The sequence below is a fragment of the Drosophila biarmipes genome, unplaced genomic scaffold (genome assembly GCF_025231255.1).
Source record: "Drosophila biarmipes strain raj3 unplaced genomic scaffold, RU_DBia_V1.1 ptg000019l, whole genome shotgun sequence".
NCBI classification, from domain to species: domain Eukaryota; kingdom Metazoa; phylum Arthropoda; class Insecta; order Diptera; family Drosophilidae; genus Drosophila; species Drosophila biarmipes.
In genome coordinates, this window is record NW_026114537.1 from 3,748,274 (window position 1) to 3,767,182 (window position 18,909).

At 37.6% G+C, this 18,909-nt stretch overlaps 1 protein-coding gene across 4 annotated transcripts in view; it reads left to right on the top strand.

The window, feature by feature from the left end:
- The first annotated feature begins 5,452 nt into the window (after nt 1-5,452).
- The window catches only part of LOC108022489 (testis-specific serine/threonine-protein kinase 3), a 120,030-nt gene continuing 106,573 nt past the window's right edge, over nt 5,453-18,909 (top strand). For 3 of the 4 annotated variants that reach the window (XM_050890312.1, XM_050890311.1, XM_050890310.1), the window contains exons 1-4: nt 5,453-5,631; nt 5,697-6,096; nt 6,152-6,462; nt 6,514-6,766. In XM_050890312.1, coding sequence (XP_050746269.1) covers nt 5,598-5,631; nt 5,697-6,096; nt 6,152-6,462; nt 6,514-6,766 — 998 coding nt within the window. In that variant the 5' untranslated portion in view covers nt 5,453-5,597. The remainder of the gene's footprint in view (nt 5,632-5,696; nt 6,097-6,151; nt 6,463-6,513; nt 6,767-18,909) is intronic. The other variant, XM_050890313.1, reaches the window with a different exon arrangement.

Genomic DNA, 18,909 nt, shown 5'->3' on the forward strand with positions numbered 1-18,909 from the left:
AACAAAATGTAAAATGTCCAAACATATAGCTTGGGTTAGACTTCTGAAGGGTCATGTAAGCATTATCGGTTTTTGAGCGAAGTGGAGTAGTCGTTGTAGGATTGAAATTATTGTCTATCAATTTCTTAATATTATAGCTTTATTTGTTTGTTTGCTCGCGTACCCTTAATTTGCTTAAGAGGATCAAAGCCTACGCTTTGTATATTCGTTTTTAATATAATTTGTTCTTATATTTTTAAATCTCGATCATCATAGTTTTCAGATTTACTAAGAAAAATTAGAGAGTTAGACCACAGCTGAGCACAACTGATTCCACCAGAAAATGTTATTTTATTATCATTAATTTTAGTTCTTTGTTCCCCAATGTTAAAGAATTGCTTGCAATTTTTTTAGGTCCATAACCTTTATTCAACACATTTCCTCTGGTCAAATTACTGATATTGAAATCATAATTATAACTAGTGTTTTTATCTTCTGGTTCTGAATCCACATATATATCGAGCTCTTCTGTTTATATAGGTAAGGGTATCCTCCCTTCTTCATTATTATTTTCCGTTTCCTTTTTTCTATATTTTCCTCTATATTCATCTGTAAAAAAATTCGTTATAGGAATTACTTTCATCGGAATACCTTTGGGAATCTTTCCCATTAGCTGTAAAGTATAAGTCGTCCATCTCCATCTCATCATCGTCATATTTTGTTATTTTATTTAATTCATTTACTCTACATTTGTTACTGTAATACCGTCTTTTACATTAGATGTCTTTTGTTTTTAATTTTTATTGACAAGTTAAAGTTTTCTCCAATTGTAAATTCGTCTGATTTTTTACTTCTTTGAGATTATCTCAATGCGAACCTAGCTTTGGTTAACTGAGACAAAATACTTATCGTGGTAAATTTTACAAACTTTATAGGGAAACAATTTTAAATGTTCGAAATTCATGCAGTCACTCCTCAGTTACTAAAAAAATACTGTTGAGGGAACGCCATTATTTATAATATATATATACCATTTCCATTTAAAAAGTATAAATTTTAAAAATTATTGGCACACATTGTATTTAATTTTACGAATATTAAATTTCCCATCAACCATGAAGAGAGGCATGTACAGGATGTGTTCCTTCAACTCGAGAGCAATAAATTGTCCAATATTTGTTGTTTTGCGCTCCACCTGAGGCTCGAATCTTCCATATTCAGGCATCCTTGTCTTCGATATCAGCGTCTATTTAATACAAATTTTAAACTCTTTGATTAAAATATTTTTCCTTATTTATGATGATGTTTGAGCTTTGTCGTCTTGGTACCACACGTACCCATACATTGTTTTTCAACCCCAAAATGTAAGTTAACCAATTAAATATACCGGGTATGACTCGACATCTTCTACCGAAGAAAGTAGAAAAGCGAGGCACAGGTGTCCACAGTTGTACGCATCAAACTCTATCGTAATTGTATTTTATTCTATAACCCAAGTATTTCAAAACCTTTCTAGGTGGCTGAAAATTTCTAAAGCTATCGAAACAAAGTAAGTTATTATACCCGTTACTCGTCCGTATGAATGCGGAAACCTCGGAAACTATAAGAGCTAGAACAGTCAAACTTGGCATGCAGATTCCTGGGCTTCCTGCGGGGTGCCACGACCACTCTAACGCCCACAATCAGCGTCTACAGTTTTTATAAGGGGAACAAAATTTAAATTTAAATGCGTTCGTCTCACAAATACCTATCCATTGACCCAAATAAAATTTGCCTACTCTAACGCCCACAAACCACCCAAAACTGTGGTAACCACAGTTGTCATGCTAGACATTTTTTTTACTAAAATGTTTTTGTGTCTTGTTATGCTAGGAACCTTTCGATTTGCCTAAAAAAATGTTTGCCACGCCCACTTTAACGCCCCCAAACGGCTAAAATGCTTAAAACTTTCTTCCGCCCTCATAACCAAAATAGCCGGTAGGTGTCGCTTTATAATATTTCTTTGCTGCCTATATATCTCCATTTTTATTTTAAGCCACTGGACTATAGCGTTCTTCGTTGTTTTCATTATATGCAACCTATTGTGTATCACTTGATTGTGATTTATCTAAGTTTACACTCCCAAGGTTTCTGGGAGTAGATCTGTCATAAATACACCAGTAAAATGAGGAGTATTTGGATAAATTAATCAACCCGATAAAATTAATATCATAAAGTCTCCCATAACGACGGTGTCCTGACCCCAGTGAAGCCAAAAACAATTCCACTATGATATTCGATGACATAGCTTGTAAAAAACAAGAAAACATAACAATGACAATACCAACTTTATTATGAAGTACATTAGATTGAAAGATACGTTTAATAAGCCAAAAACAAAAAATTGTAGTTAGAAACATTATCAATGAAAATGAGAAATATCTACCGCCACGACATAGTGCCCTCTTACCGGATACAAAATGAGCTCTAATTGTCAGGTCTTCCAAATGCGGTAAAACTAGTATTATGCTAAGTTTAATAGAGTCCTAATGGATTAAAATTCGAAAAAATATATATATTTTCAAAAAGTTTATATCCAAGCAAAAATGAGTACTTTAGGAAATTAATTAACCCGATAAAATTAATATCATAAAGTCTCCCATAATAACGGTCTACTAGACCCCAGTGAAGCAAAAAAATTGTAAAAAGCAAGACAACATAACAATGACAATACCAACTTTATTATAATGTTTAATTACGATTTCTTATACTTGCGGCTTATATATCGGGATCATATTAACACTTATATAAATTGTGAAAAATTTAAAAAAAAATTTTCGAAAGTGTTGGGTGAATAAGCAAGGATGATTAAAAGGCTAATGGAAAGCGCAGAAAAGGATTTGATCAAATTATTATGATTTTAGGAGTGATATCAATCCAAAAGTTTCTCATTATCTTTGAACGAAAATAGTTCCAATACAACATTTTTAACACCTATCGATATATATATATTGACGAAAAAAAAATCTATTTCACATCGGTGATAATGTTATTAAAACTCCTACCAGATAATACTAATAAACTAAAAGACTATGACCATGAAAAAACTTTTAAAATCCAAGGTTACAATAATAAATACAAGTTGAAATAACTACCGTCCGGCTGGACAACTTTTTAATTTACATCAAAAAGTACTTGAACCACATCTTACAAAAACAGATCAGACTATACTCGTATATTCCCTAAATTATTTAGCGATCAACTGTGATGAAATAAGGTGATTTGGTGAATTTACGTGGTGAAAATGTTTCGATTCGCATGCGAACTCAGCTGATAGAATGATTATTTATAATAAAAGACGTAGTTTATGTCCTCAGCTAAGCATTTTTAATTACAAAGCTGTAGAAAGAGGACCATTAGTTACTTCATTTTAAAATATATTGATAGAACGGTACTACCTCGATAAAAATTTAATGTCTCTGGATAATCGTTAAAGCCCCAAACTTTTAAGTACTGGATCGAGCAGTGGAGACGAAGTATCTACTGAACCCCACTTCAACTTTCCTGTACCATTAAAAACATTTGTTGAGGTTTGCTGAGGATCGCATTCCGGAGTAGGGATTCATTTGTAAACCCAAAATTGGGTTAACACAGCTAGAATGTGAAATGTTCGGCTTACCGCGAAAAACCACAATTTGCCATAATTAGATTTAAACTTAATGGAGAACTTATCACAAATAATTTATCAAACATGAAAGTTCACTTGAATTCTGACTCATACACATATGATAACGCTCACCTTTTTAAAAAATATACAAGATTTAAATCTAGGTACTATAATCAAGAATTTTTATGTGAGAATTTTAATAGAAGTGAGAGCACCAAGTCATGAAAATAGTCAAGCTTATGGTCTTTTTATACATGATCGTTTAGTTGACCATTACCCATAAAACGGACTAGAGCAACAAGTTGTTTGAAGTTAGAAAAATGATGCAAGATAAAGTTAAGATTGATGTTCAAGGTTCATTTGATAATAATTATAATTTTATTCTAAAATAAATTGGAATTGTATTCGAGCTGAAATAACAGTTTTTTTTTGCTAAAAACGAAATATAAAAAGACTGCATGGAAAGACGATGGATTAAACACTTTACACAAACTCGAAAGTATCTAAGGACAATTACAAATGGAAAACTGAATATTTTAAAGGGTGTTTAAAAGAAACGATTTCTATAAAATTTTCTTAGAAGTCGTCAGATTATCAATATCGAGAAAATAAGCTGTCCGTCATTAAACAGGTTTAAAGGAAAGGTTTCCAAATTTTCAAGCACATCTTTAGGCCGGGGTTTGTGCTCTAAACAATGCGTACAATATTTTGACGTTTTTTAAAAGTAGCACAAAAACAAGATAATAATTTTATTCACAAAATTTTAAAGTTGACTTCTAATGTTTAAAGAGCTAACAAAATAAGGAAATTGACCACTTACTCGAACAGCACTAAACACAAAAATTATGTTCATGAATCAAGTGGACATGACCTGAAAACTTCAAACTATGGTGATCATTTTACATTCTGATAATTCTGAACTAACACCGGAAACGTGCGCATGCCTCTTCTATGCAAATCGCCGAAACGATCCAGAAAATAAGTTAAAATAAATCATGTTCGCAATACCATAATAATTGAATAAATGTATTAATATTAAAATTTGTGAGAGCTGACTATAGTATAACAAATTATTATTAAGAGCTATCAGACTCCTCAACAATTACGGTGGGAAAAAAAAATAAAGTGACTTTGTTTTTAAAAAATAAAAATTTTCAATTTTTTTCCAATCAATTCATATTCTTTGAAGTAATCTTCGCCCAACGGCAACGATATTGCCAATCCTTGAAAATGGGCCATGTAGTCCCCTTCAGATATACCTTTCAAAGTCTTATTCCATTCAGCTTTTATCTCCTCAATTGAAGAACAAATGCTGGACCGAAATGGTTTCTTAAGTTTCGACGATAGCCAAAAATCGTACGGCGCTAAATGATACGAAAACTATTACTGCGGGACGATATATGCCAAATTTTTTTGCAAAATAGTCACATAGAACGAGTGCAGTGTGAGATGGTGCAATATCATGTTGCAAAAATCAAAATCTGTTTGCCAATAAATTTGGTCTTTTTAAAGGCCAAGTAATATTTTTAAAAATGAAAATATAACAAAAATATCGTCAAGTCCTAGATTCTTGGAAGACTTTGACGTGCTCTTTTCGGCGTCGCTCCGGCTTTAGTTGTTTTAACGGTTGTTTCACGGTCATAAATACGGTAGAAATCCAGAACTATAGGCTCACAAATTTTCATTTAAAATTCCCCTAATTTTTTTCCCACATTAATATATTGAAATCGCATGTAGGTTACGCTTCACAAAATAGCATTGCGGCTTTTAAATCTCCATCGATATCTATTAATAGGAACAAAATTTACAGACAATAATATATATTTTCACAAGGTGTCACAAAATTTGGAAATTGTTCTCAAAATTTCTCGTTTCTGAACATGTTCAACTTATAATTATTTTTTTGAATTGTCGCAATAGTATTATTGTAGCATTTCAACAACGAACCACTGCTCTCTTGTTACCGTTTTTAATGGCGACAGCGTCAAAAAGGAAAAATGAACAAGGTAATTAGTTAATCTGTGCACACACTGTCTACAGCAGACTAGCTAAAATCCCATCCGATTTCCAGCAATCATTGTTACTAGCTCATCTCAGGACCTCGTCACCGATCAAAACTCGGGTCGTCGCCAGGAACAGAAGGTCTATACATTCAGTGACCGGCCCTCTCCAAAGTCAACGGGACAACTAGGAGTCCAGGCAAAGAACGATGAAAAGACGAAACCGCAAAAGACAATTCTTGAGGAGCACGGCATTATTCTCGGAAAAGTAATTGGTACGGGCAACTATGCCAAAGTCAAGATCGGCTTTTCGGAGGAGTATGGCAAGCGGGTTGCCGTCAAAATCATCTCCAAGGTGAAGGCTCCCTCTGAGTATACGCAGAAGTTCCTACCTCGAGAGATCGAAGCGGTTAAGGGGTTACACCATGACAATTTAATAACCTTCTATCAAAGCATTGAGACGAGTCATAGGTGAGACCTTCCTAAATATTCCTGCTAAATACTGAACAATCTACTTATGCCGCAGAGTCTACCTGATTATGCAGCTGGCTGAGAATGGAACCCTTTTAGACTACGTACGTGAGCGCAAGTTTCTGGATGAGCCGCAGTCGCGGACACTTTTCAAGCAACTTGTGAGTGCGGTGGAGTACATCCATAACAAAGGAGTAGTGCACCGAGACATCAAGTGTGAAAATCTTCTGCTGGATGAGAACTGGAATTTAAAGCTTATCGACTTTGGGTTCGCGCGCAAAGATACGCGAACTCCGGATAACCAGGTGATTCTCTCAAAAACCTTCTGTGGAAGCTACGCTTACGCCAGTCCAGAAATTCTAAAAGGTAAGTTTTTGATCTGAACTCTGCTATGCAGTAATATTATAATCAATACAGGCGTGGCATACGATCCTTTCATGTCGGATATCTGGGCCTGCGGAGTCGTCTGCTACGCGATGGTTTTCGGTCGACTTCCCTATGATGGCTCTAATGTGCACATCCTCCTAAAGCGCATCAACCAATCACTGATTTTTCCTAAAACCCCATCATCATCCAGCGAGTGCAAACATATGATTATGCACATTCTTGCACCAGTAAAAATACGGTACAATATTCAACAGGTCAAGGAGGATCCTTGGTATCTTTTGAAGTAAATATACTAATTAGTAGTTCTGTGAAAAACTAGCCGAGTCGATCAAGCCATGTTTGTCCGACTGTCCTAGCTAACGCTGTCAGTGAGCGCTAAGGGATTCAAATTTCAGATTTAGATTCCTAAACTTTGTATGCGGCAGAGTGTTCTACGCGAATATGTCACGCCAAATGTAACCTCCACAGGCCACCCATAATCTCGATTTGCGGCTTAAATATCTCAGTTTTTCTTTTGCTTCGTTTATCTGAGGAACTAGCTTTTGAGAGTTGACTCACGCGACTAAAGCGTTCCTTCATTTTTATAATATGATCAAATTTGTAAGTTTGCCATTTCTATGTGAAGCTTTCTTTTTTCTAGTCTAGTTGGTAAGTATTTCTTTTGCACCGAGTTTTATATATATTTAAATGTGATGCGGCAATTTATTTATTTTTTGAGTTTTCAAAATAATAAACCAGAAAAAAATCTAAAAACCGGCATTCGTTCATGGTCATTCCTAGTCGAAAGAGGTAGAAACCTGATAGCGGGAGAACCGATACAATTTAACTCCTAGGAAAGTCGCGAGTGTGGGATGTGTTTGCTATAAAACAATTTATTAGATATATCGATTTTTGTTATAATTTTCATTATTTTGGCAGGGAAATAATGGCCGATAAGTTTTTGATCAGGATATAAAAAAGGCAACTTTACTTTAATAACGAACCAAAAATGCAGAAACTTTAAAATGTAATTGCTGAAAATCATGGCTGAACGCCAAGGACTTGTTTTTACGAAAAACCTTAAGTAATTCTGGGCTATTGATGATAATTTTTTTGTTGCGGTTTCGTCCTTACTACTTAACTACTACTACTACCTTTTAAAATTTGGTATAATTTCTGTTGGGCTTGTAAGTTTACATGGATGGGCAGGTGACTTAAGGACTTAATATGCAAACGGATAACCACTCCTGTCTCGCCAAGTCGTTAAGAAGCAGTCCACGCCTCCGTATTTTACGAAAAAGTAGCACGGAGTTTCAAAATTTTGTGTTTTGATATTAAAAAAGTTTCCAATGTTCATTATCATAGTAACTTTCCCTAACTGCTTGTAACTGGAGATCATTGTCTTCGGGGAGGTAAGCGACCAATGTGGGAATTCAGGCGCCGGCATCGGTAAAAAACATAAGAAATTAAAAAAACAACGAGATTTCAGGGCTTGTATTGTTTTCATTTAGTATACTCGTATTCGGGACGGTGTGACTGTCTATGGCATATTCGTTTTACAAACTTGCGCCCTCGAAAGTCGATCTAGCCATGTCCGTATGAACCCTGAGATCTCGGAAACTATAAAACCTAGAGCAGTCAGACCTGACATGCAGATTCCTCCGCTTCCTGCGCAGTTAACTAAAGTCAACCGGGCAGAGTCAACGAGCGACTGTCCGAAGAGCATGCACCAGCCAAATCGCTGACACAGCATTTGACCGGATGCTCGTGCATAGCCGGCAGACACAGCACTTTTGCTTGGCCGCTATGAACTCTTTTAGCTTTAAGATTTTTATATTCAGTTCTGCTTAATACTTCGAATAAAGAGCACTCTGCTCATAAAACTTTACTCCGGCTATCGCCGTTAAAACTTATTTACATTCGTCCACTGAGCTTAAGGCCAGGGGCATAGAGGGACGGTTATCCCCTCACCGAAAGCTTCAGTTGACTCATCAGCGGCCATAGTTGTCCACCAGCCAACCCCCAACCACTTGGAAGAACGCTAAGCAGCGGCTACCTTACTTCAGCGGCTGTAGTTGCCAGCGGCCAGAACATAACTATTTGGACTATAGCCACACAGCAAGCACCCTGCCGGTGCCCCCTCGCTCTACATCCAGCAAGAACCCTACTTGTGCCCCTTCAGTCCCGGCCCGTGCATGAACTGTACCGCCACCGGGCTGCTACTTAAAATAATAACTGGCGCTCAACGATAAAAAACCCAATCGTCTTCGCAGAAGAGTTTATGAATAAAATTTGGAAAATAGCAAAATAGAAAAAATCATGTAAGTGAGCCCCCCTCTTCTGAATATTTTCTAAACTGCGTGAGGTGATAAATATCTAACAAAGAATAAACTATATGTTTTGCAAAACTAACTTCTGCAACTCTATGTTAAGGATTAATGCATTAATAAATTATAAATAAATCGAGTTAAAACGAACTCAAAATTTTATGAAAATCAGAATTTAGTTGATAATATAGGTATTGTGGTTAAAATTTTTTTTAATCAACAAAGGTTATGTAACGCACTGCTTTTTTTACGCTATACCTCTAATAATTTATTATTTTTATTATTACTACTTTCATCAGACTAACCTATGTGTAACAGCACGATATTCGCTAGCTTGGCATTTAGCTGAACGTAATCGGGTGATTACGCCGTCTTACTCGCCGTCTTGAAGAAATAGGACACCGCATTCCTTTGGCCTTTGTTGTTGTGTGGTTTAATGCTTGCGTTCACATCTAATCGTTTGTGTATCTAAGCCTATGGTACCCTAGTGTTTCAGATTCCGATAGTGAGGAATTTTCGAGCTTCTATATATATATGGACGTTGATGCACTTCGAACAGTACAAACAAGTGGCACAACAACACCAAGCACGTGCTTGTTACGGGCGGGGCCTTTTTATCAATTTGGGAAAAAAATGCGAGTTCGCCAGGAAGATACATACATAAAACAAATAGAGACGGAACACAAATGAAAATATAAAGCATAACTAAGAATTAACCAAATGAGTTAAAAAATTAGTTTTTAATACCGGGATAGATGTTGAAATGCAAATTAAATGATAAAGTTTATTATAGTTATCACATAGAACGCGAAAGGGCTCGTGCAGACAAAAATTTGATGTACATCGTAACAAATTTAGAGGATAATAATTTCGCGTTATTCTAACGGAAACGTAGAATGTTAGGCGGTTTAAAAGTTCTGCAGAATCAATGTCACCTCTTATAAGATTTTGTATAAAAATAGTACCAAGCATTGTTCTACGATTTACAAGTGTAGGTAAATTAAGCAATTGTAATCTACTCTCATAGAAAGGAAGCCCTACGTTTTGATCCCAGTTCAAACTACGCAGGGCAAATAAAAGAAATTTTTTTTGTACCGACTCAATACGGTCGATGTGGACTTGATATTGTGGACTCCAAGCCGACGAACAATATTCCAAAATAGGACGGACAAGGGAGGTAAATAATAATTTGGTCGTATAAGGGTCATCAAATTCTTTTGACCAACGCTTTATAAGCTCAAGAACACTCATGGCTTTGTTAACAGTGGACATAATGTGGCAGTCAAATTTAAGTTTAGGGTCCAGAAGAACACCTAATTAGTAAACTGAATAAATACGGTCAAGTGGCGTATTTTTAAGAAAGTAACTGATAAACGTAGAAGTACCCCTATAAAAAGTCATAACGTTGCATTTTAGGCAGTTCAAATTTAAAAGGTTGTACTCACACCATCCATGAAAACAATCAATATCCGACTGTAAGTTAAATCCCGACGTTATATTATTATTGATAAACAAAGCTTAACATCATCAGAATACATTAGTACACGAGAATGTGTTATGATTGAGGGAAGATAGTTAATAAACAAAGTAAACAGCAAGGGGTCCAAATGACTCCCCTGAGGCACTCCAGATGTCACGTAGATCAATTTTGAAACAGCATTCTTGAATATAACCCTCTGAGTCCTACCATTCAAGTAACATGAAATCCAAGATAATAGATTACCAGGAAACCCAAGCTGATCTAATTTAAATAAAAGAAGTGAGTGGTTAACGGAGTCAAAGGCCTTACTAAAACCTGTATATACAATGTCAGTCTGCATTTTTTTCTTAAACCCATTTATCACAATAGATGACAATTCAAGAAGGTTGGTGGTGGTCGATCTTCGCTTAACAAAACCATGCTGACACGGTGATATAAGCGAGGAACATAAATGTTGCAAATGAGAAGTGATAATACGTTCAAATACTTTAGGAATTGCCGACAATTTAGAAATACCTCAATAATTTCGGGCATCCGCCTTCGCACCTTTTTTATGGAGTGGAATAATAAAAGAGTATTTCCAGATAGAAGGAAAAAGTGATGATGAAATAGACAAATTAAAAAGTTTAAGAATCGGCTTACAAATGGTTAACGCACAAACCTTAAGCACACATCCAAAAAGTCCATCTGGACCAGGAGAATAAGTTGGCGTTGTTGTTGCTCAATCTCTTAAGAGAGAGCTTTCGGTGATTACAGGGGAAAAAATACAATCTGCCCTTTTTAAGGGATTAGGGTAATTAAAATTTGACCAAGCTTCCGTACTATAAGTAGTTTGGAAAAACTCAGCAAATAAATCAGCAATTTCAGAATCCGTCGATGCCTCCATTGAGTTTAGACGTACCGATGAAGGCAATGCCGATGACTTACGCTTGGCATTAACAAAGTTGTAAACTGTTTCGGATCGTTTGAAAATTCAACTTTACATCGATTTAGATACATAGGATAGCAATGACCGTTGAGAACATTAAAATCTCTTCAAGCCACCACATATTTCGAAAAATCTGCTGGTCTACTCGATTTTTTATACTTTATATAAGTGTTAGATTTAAGGTTTTTAAGTCTTTGAAGCGTCTGTACCATTGTTCAAGTCTGTCCAATTATAATTATAGTCACATTTACGAAAACATCTCATTTTAGTTGGAGAAACTAAAGGAGAGAGGGTATCAGAGCAGGGGAGGCAAATTGTCAGTTCCATAGTTGGATGATATGGGTCTTCAGGTACAACAAGAGCGTCAATTCTACATACTGTGATTTCAGACGGGTCTGAAACAAACACAATAAACTTTCTTGCTGTAACGATAATTCTAAAAGGCCATCCACAAAATCATGGGCGGATAACGGCATAGCGACATATGAGTCTGTAGGAGGAGACCAAGAAATATCAGGTAGAAAAACATATTTTATTGCAGACAGTTGGTGTTCATAAATTACTAGGTCAGAGCCAGGTGAATTATAAGAACATGTAACAAAAACAGATAACGATTGCAAAGAAACTTTTACACTTAGAAATTCAATTTCATTGGGTATATGAAAGAGAATTCATTCAGATGTTAGGCTAAAGGTAACGGCAATCAGGACACCGCCCCCCTACGTGAGTGGCGATCGGTTCTATAAGTATTAAAGTTATTAGCCAGAACTTCAGAGTCGGATATCCCTGGCTTCAGCCAAGTTAAAAGCTAAAATATCTTCTGTAAATGCAGAGGAGTCAGCATAAAGCTTGGGTAGCTTCATATTTAATCCCCTAACATTTTGATACGCCTACATTAAACTTTTTAGTTATTCGACACAGTGGAGGGCCTGTTATTTGTTCTCGGTTTATTTGGGACAAATTCTTTAATTACTAAACCACCATTAAGCCAAAAGCTTTAAGAAATTAAAACATTAAAAATGTCAGGCGGAGCAAATATTTTAAAAGAAGATATCCTACGAGCATATGAAAATCGAAATTGTTCAACTGCAATATCTTCGGATGGGAATTTTTCACGTATAAATTCCAGAACATCCTCAGATGTGGTATCTGGGGTGAATCTAGAAACAAATAATTGCTTCCTTTGTGGGACAACTGAAAGTTTCTTACGTTCCCCAGCAGCAGTCTGAACCTCACTAGGCTGAGATCCAGGATCGGTGCCTACAGGAACGGTCGTACCTTTTAGTCCGGAAACATGGGCCACACTTGAGCTAGCTGTATCCATACGCACAGTTGGTTCGCTTAACCCTGTGTCGACAGGAACTGCTGCTACCAAGTTCGGATTTGGGTTGGATTCCATGGTGGTATTAACGGCGGTTAAGCTGGCTTTTTTGCGTTTAGGCGACTCTGTTAATAATTTTTTATTATTAGACTGGGCACAGACGGTATTGAACCCCTCATTGAGTTGCCTAAAAGCACCCGAGATATTCAACAAGCTGTCTCGAGTCTGCTTCATAAAGCCGCTCATCTCAACCACCACTTCCAGGAACCACATGACCACATAAAACCAGAGTTAAGATCAATAAAATCTTTTACTCTGCCGGTGAATCCTGCACATTTGACGTGCATCATCGAAACGAAAAGCCAGCAAAAAATAAAGGGGTCTTTCGTAGAAGACTCAAGTGTGCAGTTTTTCTTGGAACAGACAAGGGCCATTATAAGACAAACAAATGAAATAAAATATCAAAAATGCCAAAGTAAATTTGGCACTGGGATCAAATTCAAAAATCACAAAGGCACAAAACACAAAAAAATAAGAGCGCGAGATCGCGAAAATTTATCAAAACGTAAGAGAGCACAAAAAAAATATTCTATCGACTAAGCGTGGCTTGTGCGACACTAACAACTTTCAGTACGAACAAATACAAAGTAAATCAAGCAAGATAGAGAGTTGCAGAAAATAGCACCTAAAAAACCTACTAGAAATTCAGCGGCTGCATAGAGAGCAGGTTACAGTTATAAAATAGAGCGAGGGAGATTGAGAGAGAGTAAAAGAGTTTTAGCAAGTTTAGGAGCGTATGTTACAAAAATAAAGCTATGGGATTAAAGAAATCTAAAAGAAATGCTAAAATAACTATTAACACGTACCCGTTACTAGGAGATCTATTTAGAATTACTAGCACAATTGTTAGGCTAATCTTTGTAAATAAATACACACAGAACACTCGCACAAAAATCACTGGAAAAGACAAAAACTCGGAGCACAAAAGTAAACACAGCTGTTCACAAGCGACGCTAAATCGAACGAAAAAGAACGAGTGATAAATGCACGTCATCGAACAAGAACTAGGCACCCTCAGGCAAGGTAGCCTAACTTTATGACAATACTACGATGAGGTTGAGAAAAAACTTACCTTATTGACCAAAAAAGTTAACAAAGTATGTCGAAAATTCTTTGTGAAAATTCCGAGACGACGCGCTAAGACTACTTATATCGGGCCTAAAAAGCAGTCTCACTGACGTGCTTTTCTCGGCAAAGCCGAAGGATATGCCATCGGCCCTAACGCTGGCACAAGAGGTGGAATCAAACCACGAACGGTATCAATTCGCGATCACGTTTATAAGAAACCAAGAAGAAAGGGAACAAAAGTCAAGTCCGAAGACACAAAATCGTCAGAAGGACAAGACACCCGCGCAGACGGAACAACAGTCTAGTGCCGGTAAAAACCCGCACTATAGTAAGCCATTCAAAGCGCAGGTCCATAGTGAGCCGCGCAACAATAAGTTTCAGAACACACAGGAGCCCATTGGATGTGGATCCATCCGTCTCTAGGGTAGTCCATCCCGCCCAAGCCCCTGCTCACCAGAACAGAAGGCCTGCGACTTCCGAGCGAACAGGTAACCCAAGAAAACAACAGAAGGTCAACCGTTCAAAGCGACGAGCACGTTAAGAAAAATTATGTCAATGCTGCCTCTGTCGCAGTCGCAGAAATCTCATCGTTGATTTCTCCACCATTCTCCATCTACGAGTATGACTCGAACACAATCAATTTTTTAGGGGAAGTCCTTGCTACCCATCATTGGACGCAGAGTAGCGGGGGTTAAGATGAAGTTTCTCATTGACACGGGCGCATCCAAAAATTTCATTCGACCTTATAAACGGTTGAAAGACGTTCGCCCGGTAGAATCCCAGTTCTCAATTCATTCCATTTACGACCAAAATCATAGAGAAGTGCTTTGTGTCACTGTTTAACACAAAACCCACTTTCTTTATTTTACGGGATTTAGCAACATTTAACGGAATAATAGGCCTCGACTTGTTAAAACAGGCAGGGCCATCGCTATGCTTGGCGCACGGAAGTAGAACAGATATCATTCCACTCCTGCCCATATGTCAATTTCACTAAGGTAGATTGCTCAGATGCACCTCCCTTAGTATAGGGAGCATTCCTGATCCCTTTACTGATCCCAATGAAGCCCTCCCCTATAATACCTCGGTGGTAGCTACCATCAGGACTCTCGATGAAGAGCCTATCTACACAAAGTTATACCGTCACCCCAATGGGGCAGCAGATTTTGTCAACAAAGAGATAGACGACCTGCTTAAAAACGGGATAAGCCAGAAATCGGTCTCCCCCCACAACAACCCGATATGAGTAGTGGATAAAAAGGGAATCGATGAAGATGGGAACCGAAAAATGCGGCTAGTGTTGGACTTTCGCAAATTGAACGAAAGGACGACACCTGATCGATACCCTATGCCTAACATTTCGATGATTCTGGGAAACTTGGGCAGGGCCAAATTCTTCACTACGCTAGAACTGAAATCTGGCTATCACCAGATCACACTGACAGAGCGTGACCGAGAAAGAACTTTCTTTTCCGTTAATGGAGGAAAATACGAGTTCCGTCGGCTTCCATTTGGGTTAAAGAATGCTGCCAGCATCTTTCAAAGAAGCATCGACGATATACTATGAGAGCAGATTGGCAACGTTTTTCAAAAGACGAAAACGCCCACATACGGCATATGGAATGGGTTCTCAAAAGCCTGCACGATGTCAACATGAGGGTATCAACACAGAAATCGCGATTTTTCAAAAAAAGCTTTATCTTCTTAGGTTTCATTGTTACCAACAATAGTGACACTATCGACCGAGAAAAAATTAAAGCTTTTCAGGAATTCCCTGAGCGTAAAAATATATTCGAGGTCAGATCGTTTCTGGGTCTGGCTAACTATTATCGATGCTTTAATATTCTGGCTTCAGAGGATGTCATCCTCAGATATCCCGACTATAAAAAGACATTCGATCTAACGACGGATGCCTCGGCATATGGGATCGGCGCGGTACTATCCCAAGAGGTACGCCCTATTACTATGATCCCGAGAGCCTTAAAGGACCGATAAGTTAATTATTGCTCTAGGGAGCTCTCTCTTCACACACTGCGATCTTCACACACTATAGATGATTCAGGATGAATTGGTCCGGCAATTCCCAACCACCAAATTCTGGCATTGCAAAAAACGTGTTACGGATATTTTTGCAGTCGATGAGAGACGAGAAGTTCTCTGAGCATAAAGGGCCCACAGGTCAGCGCAGGAAAATGTTAAGCAAATACTTTCAGAGTACTGCTTTCCAAAAATGACCAAATTAGCGAGTGAAATTGTCACTAACTGTAAAACCTGCGCTAAGGTAAAATATGACCGATATCCAAAGAAGTACGAGCTCGGCGAAATGCCAGCTCGATCTCAAGTGGGAGAAATGCTGCACATAGATATTTTCTCTACTTTTTTACATGCATCGACAAATTTTCAAAGTTTTCCATGGTCCAGCCAATTCCCTCTAGAACTATAGAGGATATCGAACCGGCTCTGTTACAATTACTGAACGTCTTCCCCAATGCTTAAGACATCTATTGCGACAATGAGCCGTCATTAAACTCGCACACTATTTTGGCCATGCTTGAAAATCATGTTGGCGTTATCGTCTCAAATGCACCGCCCCTCCACAGCGTCTCGAACGGAGAAGTAGAACTCTTCCACAGCACTCTGGTAGAGCTTGCCAGATGCTCTAAAATAGACAAAGGCATCAGCGACACCGTGGAGCTGATTTTGCTGGCCACAGCCAAATATAAAAAAACTATCCATTCGGTCATCGACAAGAGGCCAGTGATCCACAGTACGAAACACAGGATAAGATATGGCAGGCCCAAGATGAACTAAGAACTAGGGAAAATGCTTCCAGGCAAAATAGGGTGTTCAAAGTTGGCGACAAAGTCCTAGTAAAAACTGGGCAACAAGCTTTCACCACTATGCGAGGAGAAAACTGTGGAAGCGGACATGGGGACCACAGTCCTCATTAAGGGAAGGGTGGTCCACAAGGACAACCTGAAGTAATTCAACCAGCCAAAAAAAACAATGTTTTTGATTTCAATTAAATTTCAATAAATTTATATTTTAGCAACTGGGCACAAATTATTAATTTCTTTTCATAGCCACTTGGCACAACTTTTAATAGTTATAGGCATAGCTCATAAAATATTTTTTAAGTGTAAACTAAATTCCGTTGGTGGTGTGCAACCTTGTCATGAACCAAAATATAGCTTTGAATTCACTTCAGAATCGTCCTCTTAATTTTTTCTCTGGTTACTACTCCCAGGCAAAATATATTCCCATCTTTTATGGTCGTATCCTGGTGTGGGAAGAGTTCGCATTCAGCGAATCTTTCCGAGTATAAACGCGAAGCCGAGGAAACGGAGGAAATGAGTGAAATGTGTTCACTATCACACATGAAAAACTAATGAGTGTCGATGCCGCGCACCTCAGAAACCTTCTCGATTCATTAAGCGTGCATCATAGGGTAGCTAGAAGCTCGGATTTTCTAGGAGTTGCGTTATAAGTCGTGGCAGGGAAACCAGTCGCAGAAGATTTTGAGAAGATTAAATTTACTGAGTTGCAACTTGTCAACTCAAATAAAAGACAGATAGAGCAACAAAGTAAACAGCAAGGGGTCCAAATAACTACCCTGAGGCACTCCAGATGTCACGTAGATCAATTTTGAAACAGCATTCTTGAATATTACCCTCTGAGTCCTACCATTCAAGTAACATGAAATCCAAGATAATAGATTACCAGGAAACCCAAGCTGATCTAATTTAAATAAAAGAAGTGAGTGGTTAACGGAGTCAAAGGCCTTACTAAAATCTGTATATACAATGTCAGTCTGCATTTTTTTCTTAAACCCATTTATCACAATAGATGACAATTCAAGAAGGTTGGTGGTGGTCGATCTTCGCTTAACAAAACCATGCTGACACGGTGATATAAGCGAGGAACATAAATGTTGCAAATGAGAAGTGATAATACGTTCAAATACTTTAGGAATTGCCGACAATTTAGAAATACCTCAATAATTTCGGGCATCTGCCTTCGCACCTTTTTTATGGAGTGGAATAATAAAAGAGTATTTCCAGATAGAAGGAAAAAGTGATGATGAAATAGACAAATTAAAAAGTTTAAGAATCGGCTTACAAATGGTTAACTCACAAACCTTAAGCACACATCCAAAAAGTCCATCTGGACCAGGAGAATAAGTTGGCGTTGTTGTTGCTAAATCTCTTAAGAGAGAGCTTTCGGTGATTACAGGGGAAAAAATACAATTTGCCCTTTTTAAGGGATTAGGGTAATTAAAATTTGACCAAGCTTCCGTACTATAAGTAGTTTGGAAAAACTCAGCAAATAAATCAGCAATTTCAGAATCCGTCGATGCCTCCATTGAGTTTAGACGTACCGATGAAGGCAATGCCGATGACTTACGCTTGGCATTAACAAAGTTGTAAACTGTTTCGGATCGTTTGAAAATTCAACTTTACATCGATTTAGATACATAGGATAGCAATGACTGTTGAGAACATTAAAATCTCTTCAAGCCACCACATATTTCGAAAAATCTGCTGGTCTACTCGATTTTTTATACTTTATATAAGTGTTAGATTTAAGGTTTTTAAGTCTTTGAAGCGTCTGTACCATTGTTCAAGTCTGTCCAATTATAATTATAGTCACATTTACGAAAACATCTCATTTTAGTTGGAGAAACTAAAGGAGAGAGGGTATCAGAGCAGGGGAGGCAAATTGTCAGTTCCATAGTTGGATGATATGGGTCTTCAGGTACAACAAGAGCGTCAATTGTACATACTGTGATTTCAGACGGGTCTGAAACAAACACAATAAACTTTCTTGCTGTAACGATAATTCTAAAAGGCCATCCACAAAATCATGGGCGGATAACGGCATAGCGACATATGAGTCTGTAGGAGGAGACCAAGAAATATCAGGTAGAAAAACATATTTTATTGCAGACAGTTGGTGTTCATAAATTACTAGGTCAGAGCCAGGTGGAATATAAGAACATGTAACAAAAACAGATAACGATTGCAAAGAAACTTTTACACTTAGAAATTCAATTTCATTGGGTATATGAAAGAGAATTCATTCAGATGTTAGGCTAAAGGTAACGGCAATCAGGACACCGCCCCCCTACGTGAGTGGCGATCGGTTCTATAAGTATTAAAGTTATTAGCCAGAACTTCAGAGTCGGATATCCCTGGCTTCAGCCAAGTTAAAAGCTAAAATATCTTCTGTAAATGCAGAGGAGTCAGCATAAAGCTTGGGTAGC